The following is a 19215-nucleotide window of genomic DNA, read 5'->3' on the forward strand; positions in this document are numbered from 1 at the left end:
ATCTCAATACTCTGAAGCAGACATGATGGGACATATCTCAATACTCTGAAGCAGACATCATGGGACATATCTCAATACTCTGAAGCAGACATCATGGGACATATCTCAATACTCTGAAGCAGACATGATGGGGCATATCTCAATACTCTGAAGCAGACATGATGGGACATATTTCAATACTCTGAAGCAGACATGATGGGACATATCTCAATACTCTGAAGCAGACATGATGGGGCATATCTCAATACTCTGAAGCAGATATGGGGCATATCTCAATACTATGAAGCAGACATGATGGGACATATCTCAATACTCTGAAGCAGACATGATGGGACATATCTCAATACTCTGAAGCAGACATGATGGGACATATCTCAATACTCTGAAGCAGACATGATGGGACATTTCTCAATACTCTGAAGCAGACATGATGGGACATTTCTCAATACTCTGAATCAGACATGATGGGGCATATCTCAATAATCTGAATCAGACATGGGGCATATCTCAATACTCTGAATCAGACATGGGACATATCTCAATACTCTGAAGCAGCTTCTTCCCCTCTTCTACTTCTTCCTGTCGCTTTCTTTCTCTCTCCACAGTTCACACCACAACAGACTATCCCTCCTCAATCTCCCCTCCCCTCCTCTCCCATCCCCTCCCCTTCTCCTCTCACCTCCTCTCCCCTCCTCTCCATTGCCGTCCTCTCGCCCTCTCCCCTCCCCTCCTCTCCCCTCCCGTCCTCTCCCCTCCTCTCCCCTCATCCTCTCCTCTCCTCTCTCCCCTCCCCCTCCTCAGACATTACCATTTTAATATGTTTGCTGCTTTAGAGCCCACCTGTCCTCCAGAGTCCAGTTAGTCATGTGACCTCTGTAGCAGTATGGTAATCAGCCATGTAGAACCACCGACAGCAGAACAACAAAGAACTAGAACACTGCTGTCAAGGTCATTTAGTCCAGACCAGAGTCCCTCTCTCCCTCTTTCTCAATCTGTCAGTCTCCCCCTTTCCTCCTCTTCTCTCACTTTGTCTTTAATTCATACTGCTCTCTCTCTCTCTCTCTCTCTCTCTCTCTCTCTCCCCTAACAGTAATAAATACTGAGTAACAGTGACTGATTACCCTGAGTCAGGTGTTAAAACTCATTTCTCATCACTAATTAACACATCATTATAAAAACACATCTTCCCATTTCCATTCCCTTCCTGGTTCATAATCTCCTCCAATCACATCTCAAACTACTCCATATCTAGGGCCCAAATAGCACCCTATTGACCCTGGTCTGAAGTAGTGCACCCTATTCCCTATGGGCCCTGGTCAGAGGTAGTGCACCCTATTCCCTATGGGCCCTGGTCTGAAGTAGTGCACCCTATTCCCTATGGGCCCTGGTCTGAAGTAGTGCACCTATTCCCTATGGGCCCTGGTCTGAAGTAGTGCACCCTATTCCCTATGGGCCCTGGTCTGAAGTAGTGCACCCTATTCCCTATGGGCCCTGGTCAGAGGTAGTGCACCCTATTCCCTATGGGCCCTGGTCTGAAGTAGTGCACCCTATTCCCTATGGGCCCTGGTCTGAAGTAGTGCACCCTATTCCCTATGGGCCCTGGTCTGAAGTAGTGCACCCTATTCCCTATGGGCCCTGGTCTGAAGTAGTGCACCCTATTCCCTATGGGCCCTGGTCAGAGGTAGTGCACCCTATTCCCTATGGGCCCTGGTCTGAAGTAGTGCACCCTATTCCCTATGGGCCCTGGTCAGAGGTAGTGCACCCTATTCCCTATGGGCCCTGGTCTGAAGTAGTGCACCCTATTCCCTATGGGCCCTGGTCTGAAGTAGTGCACCCTATTCCCTATGGGCCCTGGTCAGAGGTAGTGCACCCTATTCCCTATGGGCCCTGGTCTGAAGTAGTGCACCCTATTCCCTATGGGCCCTGGTCTGAAGTAGTGCACCCTATTCCCTATGGGCCCTGGTCTGAAGTAGTGCACCCTATTCCCTATGGGCCCTGGTCTGAAGTAGTGCACCCTATTCCCTATGGGCCCTGGTCAGAGGTAGTGCACCCTATTCCCTATGGGCCCTGGTCTGAAGTAGTGCACCCTATTCCCTATGGGCCCTGGTCTGAAGTAGTGCACCCTATTCCCTATGGGCCCTGGTCAGAGGTAGTGCACCCTATTCCCTATGGGCCCTGGTCTGAAGTAGTGCACCCTATTCCCTATGGGCCCTGGTCTGAAGTAGTGCACCCTATTCCCTATGGGCCCTGGTCAGAGGTAGTGCACCCTATTACCTATGGGCCCTGGTCTGAAGTAGTGCACCCTATTCCCTATGGGCCCTGGTCTGAAGTAGTGCACCCTATTCCCTATGGGCCCTGGTCTGAAGTAGTGCACCCTATTCCCTATGGGCCCTGGTCAGAGGTAGTGCACCCTATTCCCTATGGGCCCTGGTCTGAAGTAGTGCACCCTATTCCCTATGGGCCCTGGTCTGAAGTAGTGCACCCTATTCCCTATGGGCCCTGGTCTGAAGTAGTGCACCCTATTCCCTATGGGCCCTGGTCTGAAGTAGTGCACCCTATTCCCTATGGGCCCTGGTCTGAAGTAGTGCACCCTATTCCCTATGGGCCCTGGTCTGAAGTAGTGCACTATGTAGGGGGGATTGGGTTCCATCAGTCTGATGACTTCCATTCCCACAGGAAGCTTTGGGGTCCGAGGGGACCAATGGGTGCTCAGAGTCAACACGGGCCACTTGAGACAGCCCTACCTGCTGTGTTTTGCTGTGTTGCCGTGGTTACAGCTAATAGCATTCAGCTGACAGGCTGCTGAGTGATGATAAGAGTTTCTCATTATAAGACTCATTCACACTACACACCGTACACACACACAAACACACACACACGCTCGCAGAGGGAAGGGGGAGAGTCATTATGGGGTAATCTCACCAGTAAATGGATGTAACTACATCTCCCAACAAGGTGTGAATAACAAGTGGGACTTTATATTACCTGTGGTGAGTGATACAGAGAGGAGTTCAGGAAGTGTGTGTGTGTGTGTGTGTGTGTGTGTGTGTGTGTGTGTGTGTGTGTGTGTGTGTGTGTGTGTGTCGTGACTGTGGGAAGGGGAAAGTGTGTGTGGCATGAGAATCACAAAACCACTCAGCACACAACAGTCTAGAGAATCACACCCTGAAATATCACTTCTTCCTGTTCAACTCTGACCTCTGTAGCAGCAGTCTGACTGACGTCCTGTTCAACTCTGACCTCTGTAGCAGCAGTCTAACTGACATCCTGTTCAACTCTGACCTCTGTAGCAGCAGTCTGACTGACGTCCTGTTCAACTCTGACCTCTGTAGCAGCAGTCTGACTGACGTCCTGTTCAACTCTGACCTCTGTAGCAGCAGTCTAACTGACGTCCTGTTCAACTCTGACCTCTGTAGCAGCAGTCTAACGTCCTGTTCAACTCTGACCTCTGTAGCAACAGTCTGACTGACGTCCTTTTCAACTCTGACCTCTGTAGCAGCAGTCTAACGTCCTGTTCAACTCTGACCTCTGTAGCAGCAGTCTGACTGACGTTCTGTTCAACTCTGACCTCTGTAGCAGCAGTCTAACGTCCTGTTCAACTCTGACCTCTGTAGCAGCAGTCTGACTGACGTCCTGTTGAACTCTGACCTCTGTAGCAGCAGTCTAACTGACGTCCTGTTCAACTCTGACCTCTGTAGCAGCAGTCTGACTGACGTCCTGTTCAACTCTGACCTCTGTAGCAGCAGTCTGACTGACGTCCTGTTCAACTCTGACCTCTGTAGCAGCAGTCTAACTGACATCCTGTTCAACTCTGACCTCTGTAGCAGCAGTCTGACTGACGTCCTGTTCAACTCTGTCCTCTGTAGCAGCAGTCTAACGTCCTGTTGAACTCTGACCTCTGTAGCAGCAGTCTAACTGACGTCCTGTTCAACTCTGACCTCTGTAGCAGCAGTCTAACTGACGTCCTGTTCAACTCTGACCTCTGTAGCAGCAGTCTGACTGACGTCCTGTTCAACTCTGACCTCTGTAGCAGCAGTCTGACTGACGTCCTGTTCAACTCTGACCTCTGTAGCAGCAGTCTAACTGACATCCTGTTCAACTCTGACCTCTGTAGCAGCAGTCTAACATCCTGTTCAACTCTGACCTCTGTAGCAGCAGTCTGACATCCTTTAAATGCTGAATTGAATGGCAGAACTCAATAACTAGCGAGCTAACTCTTCAGCAGAGACCAGTGTGATGCCTACATGCAGAGGACGTGTGTGTGTGTGTGTCAGGGCCAGATGTCTGGAAGGAGGCCCAGGAGACAGATAAGTTTGCATCTGACGGTGAAGGTCAGATATGGCTTGCTTCTCAAATGGCAACACTATAGCCTAGGTAGTGCACTACTATTGAGTAGGGCCCAGAGGGCTCCACATAGGGAATAAGGTCTCATTTGGAACACAGCCATAGGGCTACGAGCAGGGCCCAGAGGGCTCTAGATAGGGAATAAGGTCCCATTTGGAACACAGCCATAGGGCTACGAGCAGTGCCCAGAGGGCTCTACATAGGGAATAAGGTCCCATTTGGAACACAGCCATAGGGCTACAAGCAGGGCCCAGAGAGCTCTACATAGGGAATAAGGTCCCATTTGGAACACAGCCATAGGGCTACGAGCAGGGCCCAGAGAGCTCTACATAGGGAATAAGGTCCCATTTGGAACACAGCCATAGGGCTACGAGCAGGGCCCAGAGAGCTCTACATAGGGAATAAGGTCCCATTTGGAACACAGGCATAGGGCTACGAGCAGGGCCCAGAGGGCTCTATATAGGGAATAAGGTCCCGTTTGGAACACAGGCATAGGGCTACGCTAGTGGCTGATAATCCCCATGTCCTCAGGGACAACGTGCACATGAGTGTGTGTGTGTGTGTGTGTACTGTATGTTCCATTGTTTCCGGGGCCTCTGACCTTTCCACTCAAACGAGAGGGGTTTCGGACAATCCTGAGTGACTGGTGTGTGAGTCTCAGGTCTGAGTGGCAGGGGGCTCAGGTCCCACAGAGAAACACAGAGCAATTAGACAGGACCAGAGGGCCAATTAAAACAACAGAGACAGGAAGAGGGTGTGTGAGACTCCTGTGAGTTTTCTTAAGAGACGACCAAGTACAAACTGAATTCATGGATAATATTGTAGGCTTTAACCGCTTCAAATGGCGACAATGTTTGTCCCCTGTAGCCTGATGGAGGAATCATTTTATGTGACCTATTTACCATATTATTCTAACAGTATTAACTGGTTAATTCATTCCCATCAGGTGCAGGTCAGGATAGACTAACAGGCAGACCGTATTCCGATGACTCATATTCTGTAAATTGGTCATTATGACATTAGATATCTAATGGGGTATAATTTTAATGGCCGTTGTATTTCTAGGCTTTAAAACGCGCTCCAATCATCCTCTACTCGGGCGCTGTTGAGATTCTCACCTTGTCCAGTAAAATGTCAAACCGGGGCGCTTGAGACGAGCCGGTAGCAGCTAATTTTCCAACGAGGAGGAACGGAACGCACCGGCTGTCGGGACTAACGATCGACGGGGTCGCTAGAAACACTCCCTGCCCAGGTAATTAGCTTTAATAAGGGAGAGTGAAAACTGCCACTTTGGGGAGATGTGTGTGTGAGAGAGGTCAATATGGCATACAAATGAGAGGGGGGGGGGGAGAGAGAGAGGGAGAGAGACAGGGTGGGAGAGAGAGAGAGGGGGGAGGGAGAGAGAGGGAGACAGGGCGGGAGGCAGAGAAAGAGAGGGGGGGGAGAGAGAGGGAGAGAGACAGGGTGGGAGAGAGAGAGAGGGGGGAGGGAAAGAGAGGGAGACAGGGCGGGAGGCAGAGAAAGAGAGGGGGGAGAGAGAGAGAGAGACAGGGTGGGAGAGAGAGAGAGGGGGAGGGAGAGAGAGGGAGACAGGGCAGGAGAGAGAGAGAGGGGGGAGGGAGAGAGAGGGAGACAGGGCGGGAGGCAGAGAAAGAGAGGGGGGAGAGAGAGAGGTGTTCTAAATTAGCTCTAGAAATGAGTCAGCTGTTCCTAAGCGCAGCTCCTCCTAAATGGAAGACAGAATTCAATATGAAAATATTCTGTTCTATTCTAATGGAAGCCTCTGTCTCCACATTGACAACCTGTCTCTCCTATCCGTTTGTCTGTCAATATCACTGGAAGTCTATGAGCCAATTAGTACAAGCCATCCCCCCTGTCTCTGTCTGTCTGTCTTACAGTCATTTCACTCTGCCTACAGATCCATAATGGAAGTCAATGAGTTGTTGCTCAAATTACACTCAAGTAGCACTCTATTCCCTATCCTATGCACCCTGGTCCAAAGTAGGGCACTATATAGGGAATAGGGCTCTGGTCCAAAGTAGGGCAGTATATAGGGAATAGGGCTCTGGTCTAAAGTAGGGCACTATATAGGGAATAGGGCTCTGGTCTAAAGTAGGGCAGTATATAGGGAATAGGGCTCTGGTCAAAAGTAGGGCTCTATGTAGGGAATAGGGCTCTAGTCTAAAGTAGGGCAGTATATAGGGAATACGGTGCCATTAGGGAAGCATTCTAACACTCCTGAGATGGTGAGTGTTCAGACAATGATCCTAACCTGCTCATTAAGGAGAGTTATGAAGAGACCGATGGCTGATGTACTGAACCTGGCCATCTTCAGTTGTTTTGCAGTGAAAAGTTATTTTGGTCAATAACAGGTATAAAAACAGGGAGGGACTACCTGCACTAGCCCAATAATACTCGCTTTCCCCGTTGCAAAATGTTTCGCTACGGTGTGCCTCTAATGAATTGGACCCAGGAGTCGGAGTGGCCAGAGATACGCACCAGAGGCAAGGTTTTGTTCCAGCCTTACTGTGACACCTGATTTCACTAATCAGCTGATACTCAGAACCTTGATAAGCTGAACCAGGTGTGTTGTGTAAAATAGGTCTGGAGCAGGGCCTCCCGAGTGGTACAGTGGTCTCTAGCTATGCCACTAGAGATCCTGGTTCGAGTCCAGGGTCTGTCGCAGCCGGCCGCGACCGGGAGACCCATGAGGCGGCGCACAATTGGCCCAGAGTCGTCCGGGTTATGGGAGGATTTGGCTGGCCGGGATGTCCTTGTCCCATCGCGCTCCAGTGACTCCTGTGGCGGGCTGGGTGCAGTGCACGCTGACACGGTTGCCAGGTTACGGTGTTTCCTCCGACACATTGGTGCGGCTGGCTTCCGGGTTAAGCTGCCATTTTGTCAATAAGCAGTGCGGATTGACTGGGTTGTTTCAGAGGACGCACAGCTCTCGACCTTCGCCGTGCGGGAGTTGCAGCGATGGGACAAGACCGTAACTACTAAAACAAATGGGGTAAAAAAATTAAAATAGGTCTGGAACAAAAGCCTGCTCTGTCAGTAGCTCTCCATATGGAGAGGATTTGGTCACCTGTGCTACTGGCTGGGTTTACAGTGCAATACAACGCCACCTTGTGTTACAGAGCAGTAATGGCAAACATCAAAATGAAATTGGAATAAGTCAAATCAAATCAAATGTATTTATATAGCCCTTCCTACATCAGCTGATATCTCAAAGTGCTGTACAGAAACCCAGCCTAAAACCCCAAACAGCAAGCAATGCAGGTGTAGAAGCAGGTTTCCACCCAACTTTTAATTATTATTTGTTATCTGAGTTAAGTCAAAATCTCATGACAAGCCTGACAGAAACAAAAATGTGTTTTCGGTAAACTTTCAAAATGTCGACAAAACTAAATACGCCGGACAAGGTGGGATCTTCTTGTGTCAGTGAAAAGGCTTTTACGTACAGATATTGATATAATACCCATCATATGGAAGTAACCCTGGAGTCACGCGATGACATGGTGAGTGGTCCTCCCCTACGACTCGTCGGTAAAGCAGTTTATTAGCCTCCAGATGAAATAAGATATGAACTTCACAGGGTGGTGAAAAGTGATGCTCCTTTACAATAAATATTGAGGGTCTTATTCTGTTGACATGATTGGCTGCCTTTTGACAAATAAAAATGATTTCTCTCTTTAGTACATAAATCTCATCACTCGCTATACAACGCAACATGTCTTGTGAGAGTTGAAAATGCAATGGAAACAGATTTATTCGCTACGTGGGAATTTAACACTAAAAAAAAATATTCTATGTGCCCTACGTCATCACACAGCCTTTTATCTGCAACAAGTCAGTTTGATGGAAACATCTCTCTCGTGGGAAAATTTGCATATTATTTTTATGCTGATTTTACAATATTCATATTGAAAATCTCTCATCAGTTAGATGGAAACCGAGCTAGTGAGTTACTTTGAAAACAAAGTGGAGGGAGAATGAGAATATAAAAACACACCAAAAAAAAATAAAAAAATCACACTTTATTTCAAGGAGCAGTTTTTTTGGGAAGTTACTCTGTTCTACAAAACAAAAAGGTATATTACAGTATACCTCCATTATCAGACAGTATATGAGAGTCCTGCACTCAGATCAGGGCTACATTCCTGGGGCCGTATCAATGGTCTCAGAGCTGATCTAGGATCAGTCTTTAAGATTATAACAAATACAATTATATGGACAGGGGGACCTGATCCTAGATCAGCACTCCTACTCTGAGACACATGATAGATAACGGCCCCTGGACAAAGAAGCACTTTCAATGGAGATTCTCAATGAAAAAAAGTGTTTTAGTCCATGACTATGCTTCATCTGGGTCCAGGAAACCAGCCCTGTAAGAACTGGGTCAACTTAGAAGACTAGAGATTCTTCTAACTTTCATTTACAGAGGAAAGACTGTCAGCTGACTAGGGTTGAAAAATTCTGTGAACTTTCAATGAATTCCCTGGTTTTCCAGAAATCCCAGATGTAGGATTTCCTGAATAAAGAGGGAATACGCAGGAAACTTGGAACCCTACAACCAGGATTTCTGGAAAACCAACAAATATATATTCGAAAACAATGTATGACACCTTTTATGTTAAAAAATAAAAGTTAATCTTTTTAAAAATCTAATGAAATTAAAAAATGTACCCATCAGCTTCCAGTGAGTGCTCGGTGATGGAGAGGAGACCAATGGACTGTCAGTGATGAGGAGGACATGTTGGAGACAATACAAAATGGAGGACATGTTGGAGACAATACAAAATGGAGGACCAAAGGATTTTGTCGTAGTCAGGGTTGGGGTCAATTCAGAAAGTAACCCAAATTCCAAAAGGTTCCTAATTGAAAACACATCGAAGAGAAATGGAATTTCAGTGTACTTTCTGAGTTGACTGGAATTGAAAAGGGAATTGACCCCAACCCTGGTACTAGTTAACTATGCACCATACAGCTGGAGGTACAAGGAAAAAAATAACATACGGGTTATGTCCCAAATGGCACCCTATTCCCTTTATAGTGCACTACTTTTGACCGGGACCCATAGGCCTCAGGTCAAAAGTAGTGCACTATGTAGGGATTAGGGTCCCATTTGGAATGGACAATAGGAATAGGACCTGTTCTACAGTAAAGCTATCTAAAACACATTGACTGCATCACCTGCACTGTGAGATGCCTTAGTTGTTTATCAGTCCCATTTCACTTCCTCCCTCATTCCCCTTCCTCTTCTTCTCCCCCTCCTGGTACATGGATCTACTTCTCCTCCTCTTCATCCCCCTTTCCTTCCTTGTCTGTTTTTGGGGCATCCTTTCCCTCTTCCTGCTTTCCATCTTTCTCTTCCTGGTTCGACTTGATCTCTTCCTGTTTCACATCCTTCTCTTCCTGGTTCGACTTGCCATCTCCCTGCTTTCCATCCTTCTCTTCCTGGTTCGACTTGATCTCTTCCTGTTTCCCATCCTTCTCTTCCTGGTTCGACTTTATCTCTTCCTGGTTTGTGGTGACCTCTTCCTGTTTCACGTCTTTAGGCCCCTCCTCCTTGGCGACCTCCTGCAGGTTGTACTTCCTGTAGAGAGTGTAGTCCCTGACGACGCTGACGCAGCACACACTCTTGATGACCTCGACGATGATGGTGAGCTCAGGGGTGGTCAGGTCAACCTTGTTTTTAGGATTCATCTTCCCCACCAGGCCTGCAGGGGGACATAAACATAATGAGAGTGGCCAGGTACAGAGGTTATATGAGAGAGCACAGTACACACACAGGGGTTGTCCCATGGACAGAGGACAGGTGTGTGAGATATGAACACACTAGGAACATATAGAGACAGTTTCCTGCATGTAATCTCTATCCAGCATGCGTCTCAGTCCAGGCCTAGGCTTAATCTGTGTCTGGGGAAACTGGTCCGATGAGATATACTGAAACATCTAGGATGGAAGTGGTCGGACCAAGCAGACATGAGGCTACAAGACTGTTTTGCTAGTACAGACTGGGATATGTTCCGGGATTCATCCACAACAGTCATGAGCTTCCTCAATAAGTGCATACAGTGCCTATAAGAATGTATCCAAACTAAAAACCATGGATTACAGGCAGGGCTGAAGGGGCTATCCACGCTGGGCTAAAGGCTAGAGTTACCACTTATAAGGAACGGGACATGGACACACACAAGAAAGCTACGACATCAAACATGCAGAAGGACAATATAGGAGGAATCCTAGTACGCCGCCTCCGATGCTCATCGTATGTGGCAGGGCTTGCAGACGATAACGTTTTACAAAGGGAAACCCAGCCATGAGTTGCCCAGCGATGTAGAACTCCCATATGAGCTAAATGCCTTTTATGCTCGCTTTGAGGAATACAACACTGAGTCTTGTATGAAAGCACCTATTGTTAAGGATGACTCTGATCTCACTCTCCATGGCCAACGTAAGTAAAACTTTTAAACAGGTTAAAACTAGCAAGGCTGCCGGGCCAGACGGAATACCAAGTTTTTCAAAGCATGCACAGACCTGCTGGCAAGTGTCTTCAAGGGCATTTTCAATCTCTCCTTGTCCCAGTCTGTAATCACAACATGTTTCAAACTGACCACCATTGTCCCTGTTCCCAAGAGCCCCAAGGTAACCTGCGTAAATGACTATCGTCCTGTAGCACTCACATCTGTTATTATGAAGTGCTTTGAAAGGCTGGTTATGACTCACATCAACACCATTGTCCTAGAAACCCTGCACCTACTCCAAATTGCATACCACCCCAACAGATTCACAGATGACGCAATCTGAAATGCACACTGCCCTCTCCCACCTGAACAAGAGAAATAACACCAAAGATCCCTCCAAGCTCATCATAGAACTGGGGACCCTGGGACTGAAACTCTCCCTCTGCAACTGGTTCCTGGACTTCCTGACGGGCCGCACCCAGGTCGTGAGGGTAGGCACACTTCCGCCACGCTGACCCTCAACACGTGGGCCTCTCAGGGGTGTATGCTTAGTCCCCTCCTGTACTCCCTATTCACCCACGACCGTGTGGCCGCGCAGGACTCCAACACCACCATCAAATTTACCCGACGACACGACGCTTGGTATGCCTGATCACCGACACCGATGAGTCAGCCTACAGGGAGGTCAGAGACTTGGCAATGTGTTGCCACGACAACAACAACCTCTCAGTCAATGTCGGTAAGACCAAGGAGCTGATGGTGGACTACAGGAGAATGAGGGGAGAGCACCGTCCCCATCCACATCAACAGGACTGTAGTGGACTACAGGAGAACGAGGGGAGAGCACCGTCCCCATCCACATCAACAGGGCTGTAGTGGACTACAGGAGAACGAGGGGAGAGCACCGCCCCCATCCACATCAACAGGACTGTAGTGGACTACAGGAGAACGAGGGGAGAGCACCGCCCCCATCCACATCAACAGGACTGTAGTGGACTACAGGAGAACGAGGGGAGAGCACCGCCCCCATCCACATCAACAGGGCTGTAGTGGACTACAGGAGAACGAGGGGAGAGCACCGCCCCCATCCACATCAACAGGACTGTAGTGGACTACAGGAGAACGAGGGGAGAGCACCGCCCCCATCCACATCAACAGGGCTGTAGTGGACTACAGGAGAACGAGGGGAGAGCACCGCCCCCATCCACATCAACAGGACTGTAGTGGACTACAGGAGAACGAGGGGAGAGCACCGCCCCCATCCACATCAACAGGACTGTAGTGGACTACAGGAGAACGAGGGGAGAGCACCGCCCCCATCCACATCAACAGGACTGTAGTGGACTACAGGAGAACGAGGGGAGAGCACCGTCCACATCAACAGGGCTGTAGTGGACTACAGGAGAACGAGGGGAGAGCACCGCCCCCATCCACATCAACAGGACTGTAGTGGACTACAGGAGAACGAGGGGAGAGCACCGTCCCCATCCACATCAACAGGACTGTAGTGGACTACAGGAGAACCATTCACATCAACAGGACTGTAGTGGACTACAGGAGAACGAGGGGAGAGCACCATCCACATCAACAGGGCTGTAGTGGACTACAGGAGAACGAGGGGAGAGCACCGCCCCCATCCACATCAACAGGACTGTAGTGGACTACAGGAGAACGAGGGGAGAGCACCGCCCCCATCCACATCAACAGGACTGTAGTGGACTACAGGAGAACGAGGGGAGAGCACCATCCACATCAACAGGGCTGTAGTGGACTACAGGAGAACGAGGGGAGAGCACCATCCACATCAACAGGGCTGTAGTGGACTACAGGAGAACGAGGGGAGAGCACCGCCCCCATCCACATCAACAGGACTGTAGTGGACTACAGGAGAACCATTCACATCAACAGGACTGTAGTGGACTACAGGAGAACCATTCACATCAACAGGGCTGTAGTGGACTACAGGAGAACCATTCACATCAACAGGACTGTAGTGGACTACAGGAGAACCATTCACATCAACAGGGCTGTAGTGGACTACAGGAGAACCATCCACATCAACAGGGCTGTAGTGGACTACAGGAGAACCATTCACATCAACAGGGCTGTAGTGGACTACAGGAGAACGAGGGGAGAGCACCGCCCCCATCCACATCAACAGGGCTGTAGTGGACTACAGGAGAACGAGGGGAGAGCACCGCCCCCATCCACATCAACAGGACTGTAGTGGACTACAGGAGAACCATTCACATCAACAGGACTGTAGTGGACTACAGGAGAACCATTCACATCAACAGGGCTGTAGTGGACTACAGGAGAACCATCCACATCAACAGGGCTGTAGTGGAGCGGGTCGAGAGCTACAGCTGCACCATCCACAGCATCTTGTCTGGCTGCATCACCACTTGGTGTGGCAAATGCACTGTCATTGACCGCAAAGCGCTACAGTGTTGCGGTCAGTCCAGTATGTTACTGGGGCCGAGCTCCCTGCCATCCAGGACCTCTATATCAGTCTGGCAAACGGTACCGGAGCATCGGCTCTTGGAACAGGCTCCGAGACAGCTTCTATCCCCAAGCTAAAAGACTGCTAAATAGCCAGACTGCTTAAATAGCCAGACTGCTTAAATAGCCAGACTGCTTAAATAGCCAGACTGCTTAAATAGCCAGACTGCTTAAATAGCCAGACTGCTTAAATAGCCAGACTGCTTAAATAGCCAGACTGCTTAAATAGCCAGACTGCTTAAATAGCCAGACTGCTTAAATAGTCAATTAATGGAATCCGAACTATCTTGCACTGATCGCACACTCACTAGACTTTACACACACACACACACACACACACATCATTTGCTGCTGCTACTCTGTTCTTTATTTTACTTGTATTATTATCTATCCTGATGCCTAGTCACTTTACCCTGCCTTCATGTACATATCTACCTCAAATACCTTATTATTATCTATCCTGATGTCTAGTCACTTTACCCTGCCTTCATGTACATATCTACCTCAAATACCTTATTATTATCTATCCTGATGTCTAGTCACTTTACCCTGCCTTCATGTACATATCTACCTCAAATACCTTATTATCTATCCTGATGTCTAGTCACTTTACCCTGCCTTCATGTACATATCTACCTCAAATACCTTATTATTATCTATCCTGATGTCTAGTCACTTTACCCTGCCTTCATGTACATATCTACCTCAAATACCTTATTATCTATCCTGATGCCTAGTCACTTTACCCTGCCTTCATGTACATATCTACCTCAAATACCTTATTATTATCTATCCTGATGTCTAGTCACTTTACCCTGCCTTCATGTACATATCTACCTCAAATACCTTATTATTATCTATCCTGATGTCTAGTCACTTTACCCTGCCTTCATGTACATATCTACCTCAAATACCTTATTATCTATCCTGATGTCTAGTCACTTTACCCTGCCTTCATGTACATATCTACCTCAAATACCTTATTATTATCTATCCTGATGTCTAGTCACTTTACCCTGCCTTCATGTACATATCTACCTCAAATACCTTATTATCTATCCTGATGCCTAGTCACTTTACCCTGCCTTCATGTACATATCTACCTCAAATACCTTATTATTATCTATCCTGATGTCTAGTCACTTTACCCTGCCTTCATGTACATAACTACCTCAAATACCTTATTATTATCTATCCTGATGACTAGTCACTTTACCCTGCCTTCATGTACATGTCTACCTCAAATACCTTGTACCTCTGCACATTGATCTGGTACTGGTATTCCCTGTATATAGCTCCACATTGATCTGGTACTGGTTCTCCCAGTATATAGCTCCACATTGATCTGGTACTGGTTCTCCCTGTATATAGCTCCACATTGATCTGCTACTGGTACTCCCTGTATATAGCTCCACATTGATCTGATACTGGTACTCCCTGTATATAGCTCCACATTGATCTGGTACTGGTACTCCCTGTATATAGCTTAATTATTGTGTATTTTATTGTATTCCTCGTGTTAGTTACCATTATATTTTTAAACTCTGCATCGTTGAGAAAGGTTCGTTAGCAAGCATTTCAATGTACACCAGCTGTATTCGGTGCATGTGATCAATAAAATGTGATTTGATTCTGGGTTATTCTCTCGTCTCTGAACACACTGTATCTAGAGATGTTTGCCAGTACTGTGTCCATGTAGCCTACCTGCCAGGGCCTTGATGATGTCATCCCTCTTGTTGTGGGAGCTGTTCCGGGCCTTGAAGGCAATCTGGTAGCTGCCCTGGTTGGGGGCTTTAAACCACGGCTCTAAGAACACACTCAGGAACTTATCCATGTCCTCCTGGAACGCCTTGCACGTTCCACTCACCTAGAACACACAGAACCATCAGAACCACAAGGAACCCCCCCCCCCCCACCAAAAAAAACACACATTCCCAAAAAGAGAAATTCTTCCAGCTAGTCTCTCCCTCTCTCTTCTGGTTGGACGGTCAGGAAACCTCCATGCCACCTGATACTCAGCCACATGACATTACATGTGCTCACCGGCAGCATTCTGAGGATGACTCGTGACTTGTTCTTCTTGGTGATGTGGAGGTCTGACAGGATGTGATGCACCAGCTTATCAGGGTCTGGAGAGAGACAGAGCAAGAGAGGGGGGATGGGGAGAATAAAAAGACTAGTTAGTTATAAACCAAACAGACTATTTTGAGGACTTCTGAATAGGTGTAATTGTCACTGTTGGCAGTTCTTTAATGAACTAAGGATAAAACCTAGCCTGGTCCCAGATCTGTTTCTGCTGTCATGTCAGTTCCTTGTCGTGCCAAGTAGTGGCATGACGGCACAAATCATTCCAAAGAACTATGATAAAAGTGTCTACTAAATGAGTGGTCTCACTCTCCACTCAGGGTGCTGGTTCAAAGTAGTGGGCTCCCAAGTGGCGCAGCGGTCTAAGGCACTGCATCTCAGTGCTAGAGGTGACACTACAGACACCCTGGTTCGAATGCAGGCTGTATCACAACCGGCCGTGATTGGGAGTCCCATAGGGCGGCGCACAATTGGCCCAGCGTCATCCGGGTTTAGCCGGTGTAGGCCGTCATTGTAAATAAGAATTTTTTCTTAACTGACTTGCCTAGTTAAATAAAGGATCAATTAAAAAATATATAAATATATACTGGGAGTCTTGAGACATGCTTCATCTCTGTCTAAGGAGCTGGGATGCTGTCTGTCAAACTCTTCCTCACCGAGGTTCTTCGTCTTGATGAAGATGACGTTGTTGGCTCCACTGTCCATAGCCTGGAAGCGCCGCTCCCGTTTCCCTGACGATGCTTTGAGCTGCTTCACCTCCTTCTTCAGAGCTGCCTCCACATCTTCATCCTCCTCTTCCTCACTACTGCTCTCCTCGGGTTCCTTAAACTGGGTTGTCAGGAGAGTTTAGAGAAGTTACTTTAAACAAAAAGACAGATTTATAACTATTAACAACGATAACTACCAATAAAGATGTACAGTACAAATAATATCTACTAACAATTCACACTTCAACATTTCGTAAAGTTGGCGCAGTTACTTCAGAAATGACTCCTTTCTCCTACTCCTATGTACGTTCAGTTAATCCCTGATTTGATTGACATGATTGGACAGTTATCGGCTTTTCACCAGTGATGACTTCAAGGCAGGAATTAAGGGAAACACCTCTTCACGTATTCGTACATGGCCTCGCTAAATGTACTGCTTACATTCTCAGGTCCGTAGAGTTGATCGGCGTATTCGTTGAGCAGGTTGAAGGCTTCCGCGGTGCATTTCCTCTCGTTCATATTACAGGTGATGAGAATACCTTGCATGCCCACCTCAAGCTCCCGGGAACCCTTGTACTTCTTACTCCGGTGTCCGCCGCCATAGCGTTTCTTACTGCGCTTTCTCAAGTCTTGTGCTTCGGACATATTTGATCATATACAGGACTCCTGGATAATAGTTTAACTGTTAGAAAAAACACATTTACCTGGATAACGTTATCTATCTAGTTTCTTATTTGTCACTAGCAAGTATAGCAGAATTGGCTAGCTAGTTAACATGCAAGCTAGCACAACAAACGACACGAGTCGGGATTGCTTACTTTAGCTACTGTACTAAACCTCAATCAGTAACCGTACACGTTGGATTAAATGCTAACAATGTATCGTTTAATTTGCTAAGTTATAGAAATACTAGTCAATGTTTATCGTAAACTTCTCAAGTTGAGTCTGAAGGTACTCGTGGGCTCCTTCGTTCATTCAAACACGCGAGTGTTGTGAGCAGCAAAAGTGGAATTGGCGTATCGCCTTCAAAATAAAGGTTCCCGTTGAAACAGGCAAACGAATAAAAATATTGAAATCATGACACAGTTGGACTATAAATGCTAAACAAGTGTGGAATGTTGTTATAAAAATTAAACAAAAGACAATTTGACAACAAAAATGTAAAATCCGTTGATCGCACTGTGGACGTATAAACTTAGGGATGATGGTCCAAGCACACCAAGACAGTCGTGAAGAGGGCACGGCAAAACCTACTCACGCTCAGGAGAATGAAAAGACTTGGCATGGGTCCTCAGATCCTCAAAAGGTTCTACAGCTGCACCATCAAGAGCATCCTGACTGGTTGAATCACTGCCTGGTATGGCAAGTGCTCAGCCTCCGACCACAAGGCACTACAGAGGGTAGTGCGTACGGCCCAGTACATCACTGGGGCAAAGCTTCCTGCCATCCAGGACCTCTATACCAGGCGCTGTCAGAGGAAAGCCCTAAAAATTGTCAAAGACTCCAGCCACCCTAATCATAGACTGTTCTCTCTGCTACCGCACGGCATGTGGTACCAGAGCGCCAAGTCTAGGTCCAAGAGGCTTCTAAACAGCTTCTACCCCCAAGCCATAAGACTCCTGAACATCTAATCAAATGACTACCTAGACTATTTGAATTGCCCCCCCCCCCCCCTTACCCTGCTGCCACTCTCTGTTGTTATCATCTATGCATAGTCTTACTTTAATAGTTACTTTAATAACTCTACCTACATGTACATATTACCTCGACTAACCGGTGCCCCTGCACATTGACTCTGTACCGGTACCCCCCTGTATATAGTCTCGCTATTGTTATTTTACTGCTGCTCTTTAATTACTTGTTACTTTTATTTCTTATTCTTATTGGTACTGCATTGTTGGTTAGGGGCTCGTAATTAAGCATTTCACTGTAAGGTGAAATGTATTCGCCGCATGTGACTAATACAATTTGATTTGATTTGAACTTCAGAATTGCAAATCAAATCAAATTTTATTGGTCACATAAACATGGTTAGCATATATTAATGCAAGTATAGCGAAATGCTTGTGCTTCTAGTTCCGACAGTGCAGTAATATCTTACAAGTAATCTAACAATTCCCAACAACTGCCCAATACACACAGATATAAAGGGGTGAATGAGATGTACAGTGTGTACATATGTACATATGTACAGTCTGTACATATGTACAGTTGAAGTCGCAAGCCTCCAGCTTGATGATGAGCTTGGAGGGTACTATGGTACTCCGAGGAACCTCTTACATCTAGACGTTCCGCTAGCGGAACACCACTCCAATATCCAATGATAAGGCGTGGCGCGAAATACAAACTCCTCGAAAATCCGAAAACTTCCATTTTTCAAACATATGACTATTTTACACCATTTTAAAGACAAGACTCTCCTTTATCTAACCACACTGTCCGATTTCAAAGAGGCTTTACAACGAAAGCAAAACATTAGATTATGTCAGCAGAGTACCCAGCCAGAAATAATCAGACACCCATTTTTCAAGCTAGCATATAATGTCACAAAAACCAAAACCACAGCTAAATGCAGCACTAACCTTTGATGATCTTCATCAGATGACACTCCTAGGACATTATGTTATACAATACATGCATGTTTTGTTCAATCAAGTAGATATTTATATCAAAAAACAGCTTTTTACATTAGCATGTGACGTTCAGAACTAGCATTCCCACCGAACACTTCCGGTGAATTTACTAAATTACTCACGATAAACGTTCACAAAAAACATAAGCAATTATTTTAAGAATTATAGATACAGAACTCCTTTATGCAATCGCGGTGTCCGATTTTAAAATAGCTTTTCGGTGAAAGCACATTTTGCAATATTCTGAGTAGATAGCTCGCCATCACGGGCTAGCTAATTTGACACCCACCAAGTTTGGTACTCACCAAACTCAGATTTACTATAAGAAAAATTGGATTACCTTTGCTGTTCTTCGTCAGAATGCACTCCCAGGACTTCTACTTCAACAACAAATGTTGGTTTGGTTCCAAATAATCCATAGTTATATCCAAATAGCGGTGTTTTGTTTGTGCGTTCAAGACACTATCCGAAGGG

At 46.8% G+C, this 19215-nt stretch overlaps 1 protein-coding gene across 1 annotated transcript; it reads right to left on the bottom strand.

The window, feature by feature from the left end:
* Positions 1-8369: 8369 nt before the first annotated feature.
* Positions 8370-17121, bottom strand: LOC106593758 (THUMP domain-containing protein 1). The gene is made up of 6 exons (XM_045710621.2): positions 16927-17121; positions 16550-16774; positions 16058-16229; positions 15360-15445; positions 15021-15183; positions 8370-10067 (listed from the first exon to the last, which is right to left on the bottom strand). The coding sequence occupies exons 2-6, from the start codon at positions 16751-16753 to the stop codon at positions 9634-9636; spliced, it is 1059 nt and encodes a 352-aa protein (XP_045566577.2). The 5' UTR covers positions 16754-16774; positions 16927-17121; the 3' UTR covers positions 8370-9633.
* Positions 17122-19215: the final 2094 nt, after the last annotated feature.

Source organism: Salmo salar, chromosome 02, assembly GCF_965601325.2.
Source record: "Salmo salar chromosome 02, fSalSal1, whole genome shotgun sequence".
In the NCBI taxonomy this organism is placed as follows: domain Eukaryota; kingdom Metazoa; phylum Chordata; class Actinopteri; order Salmoniformes; family Salmonidae; genus Salmo; species Salmo salar.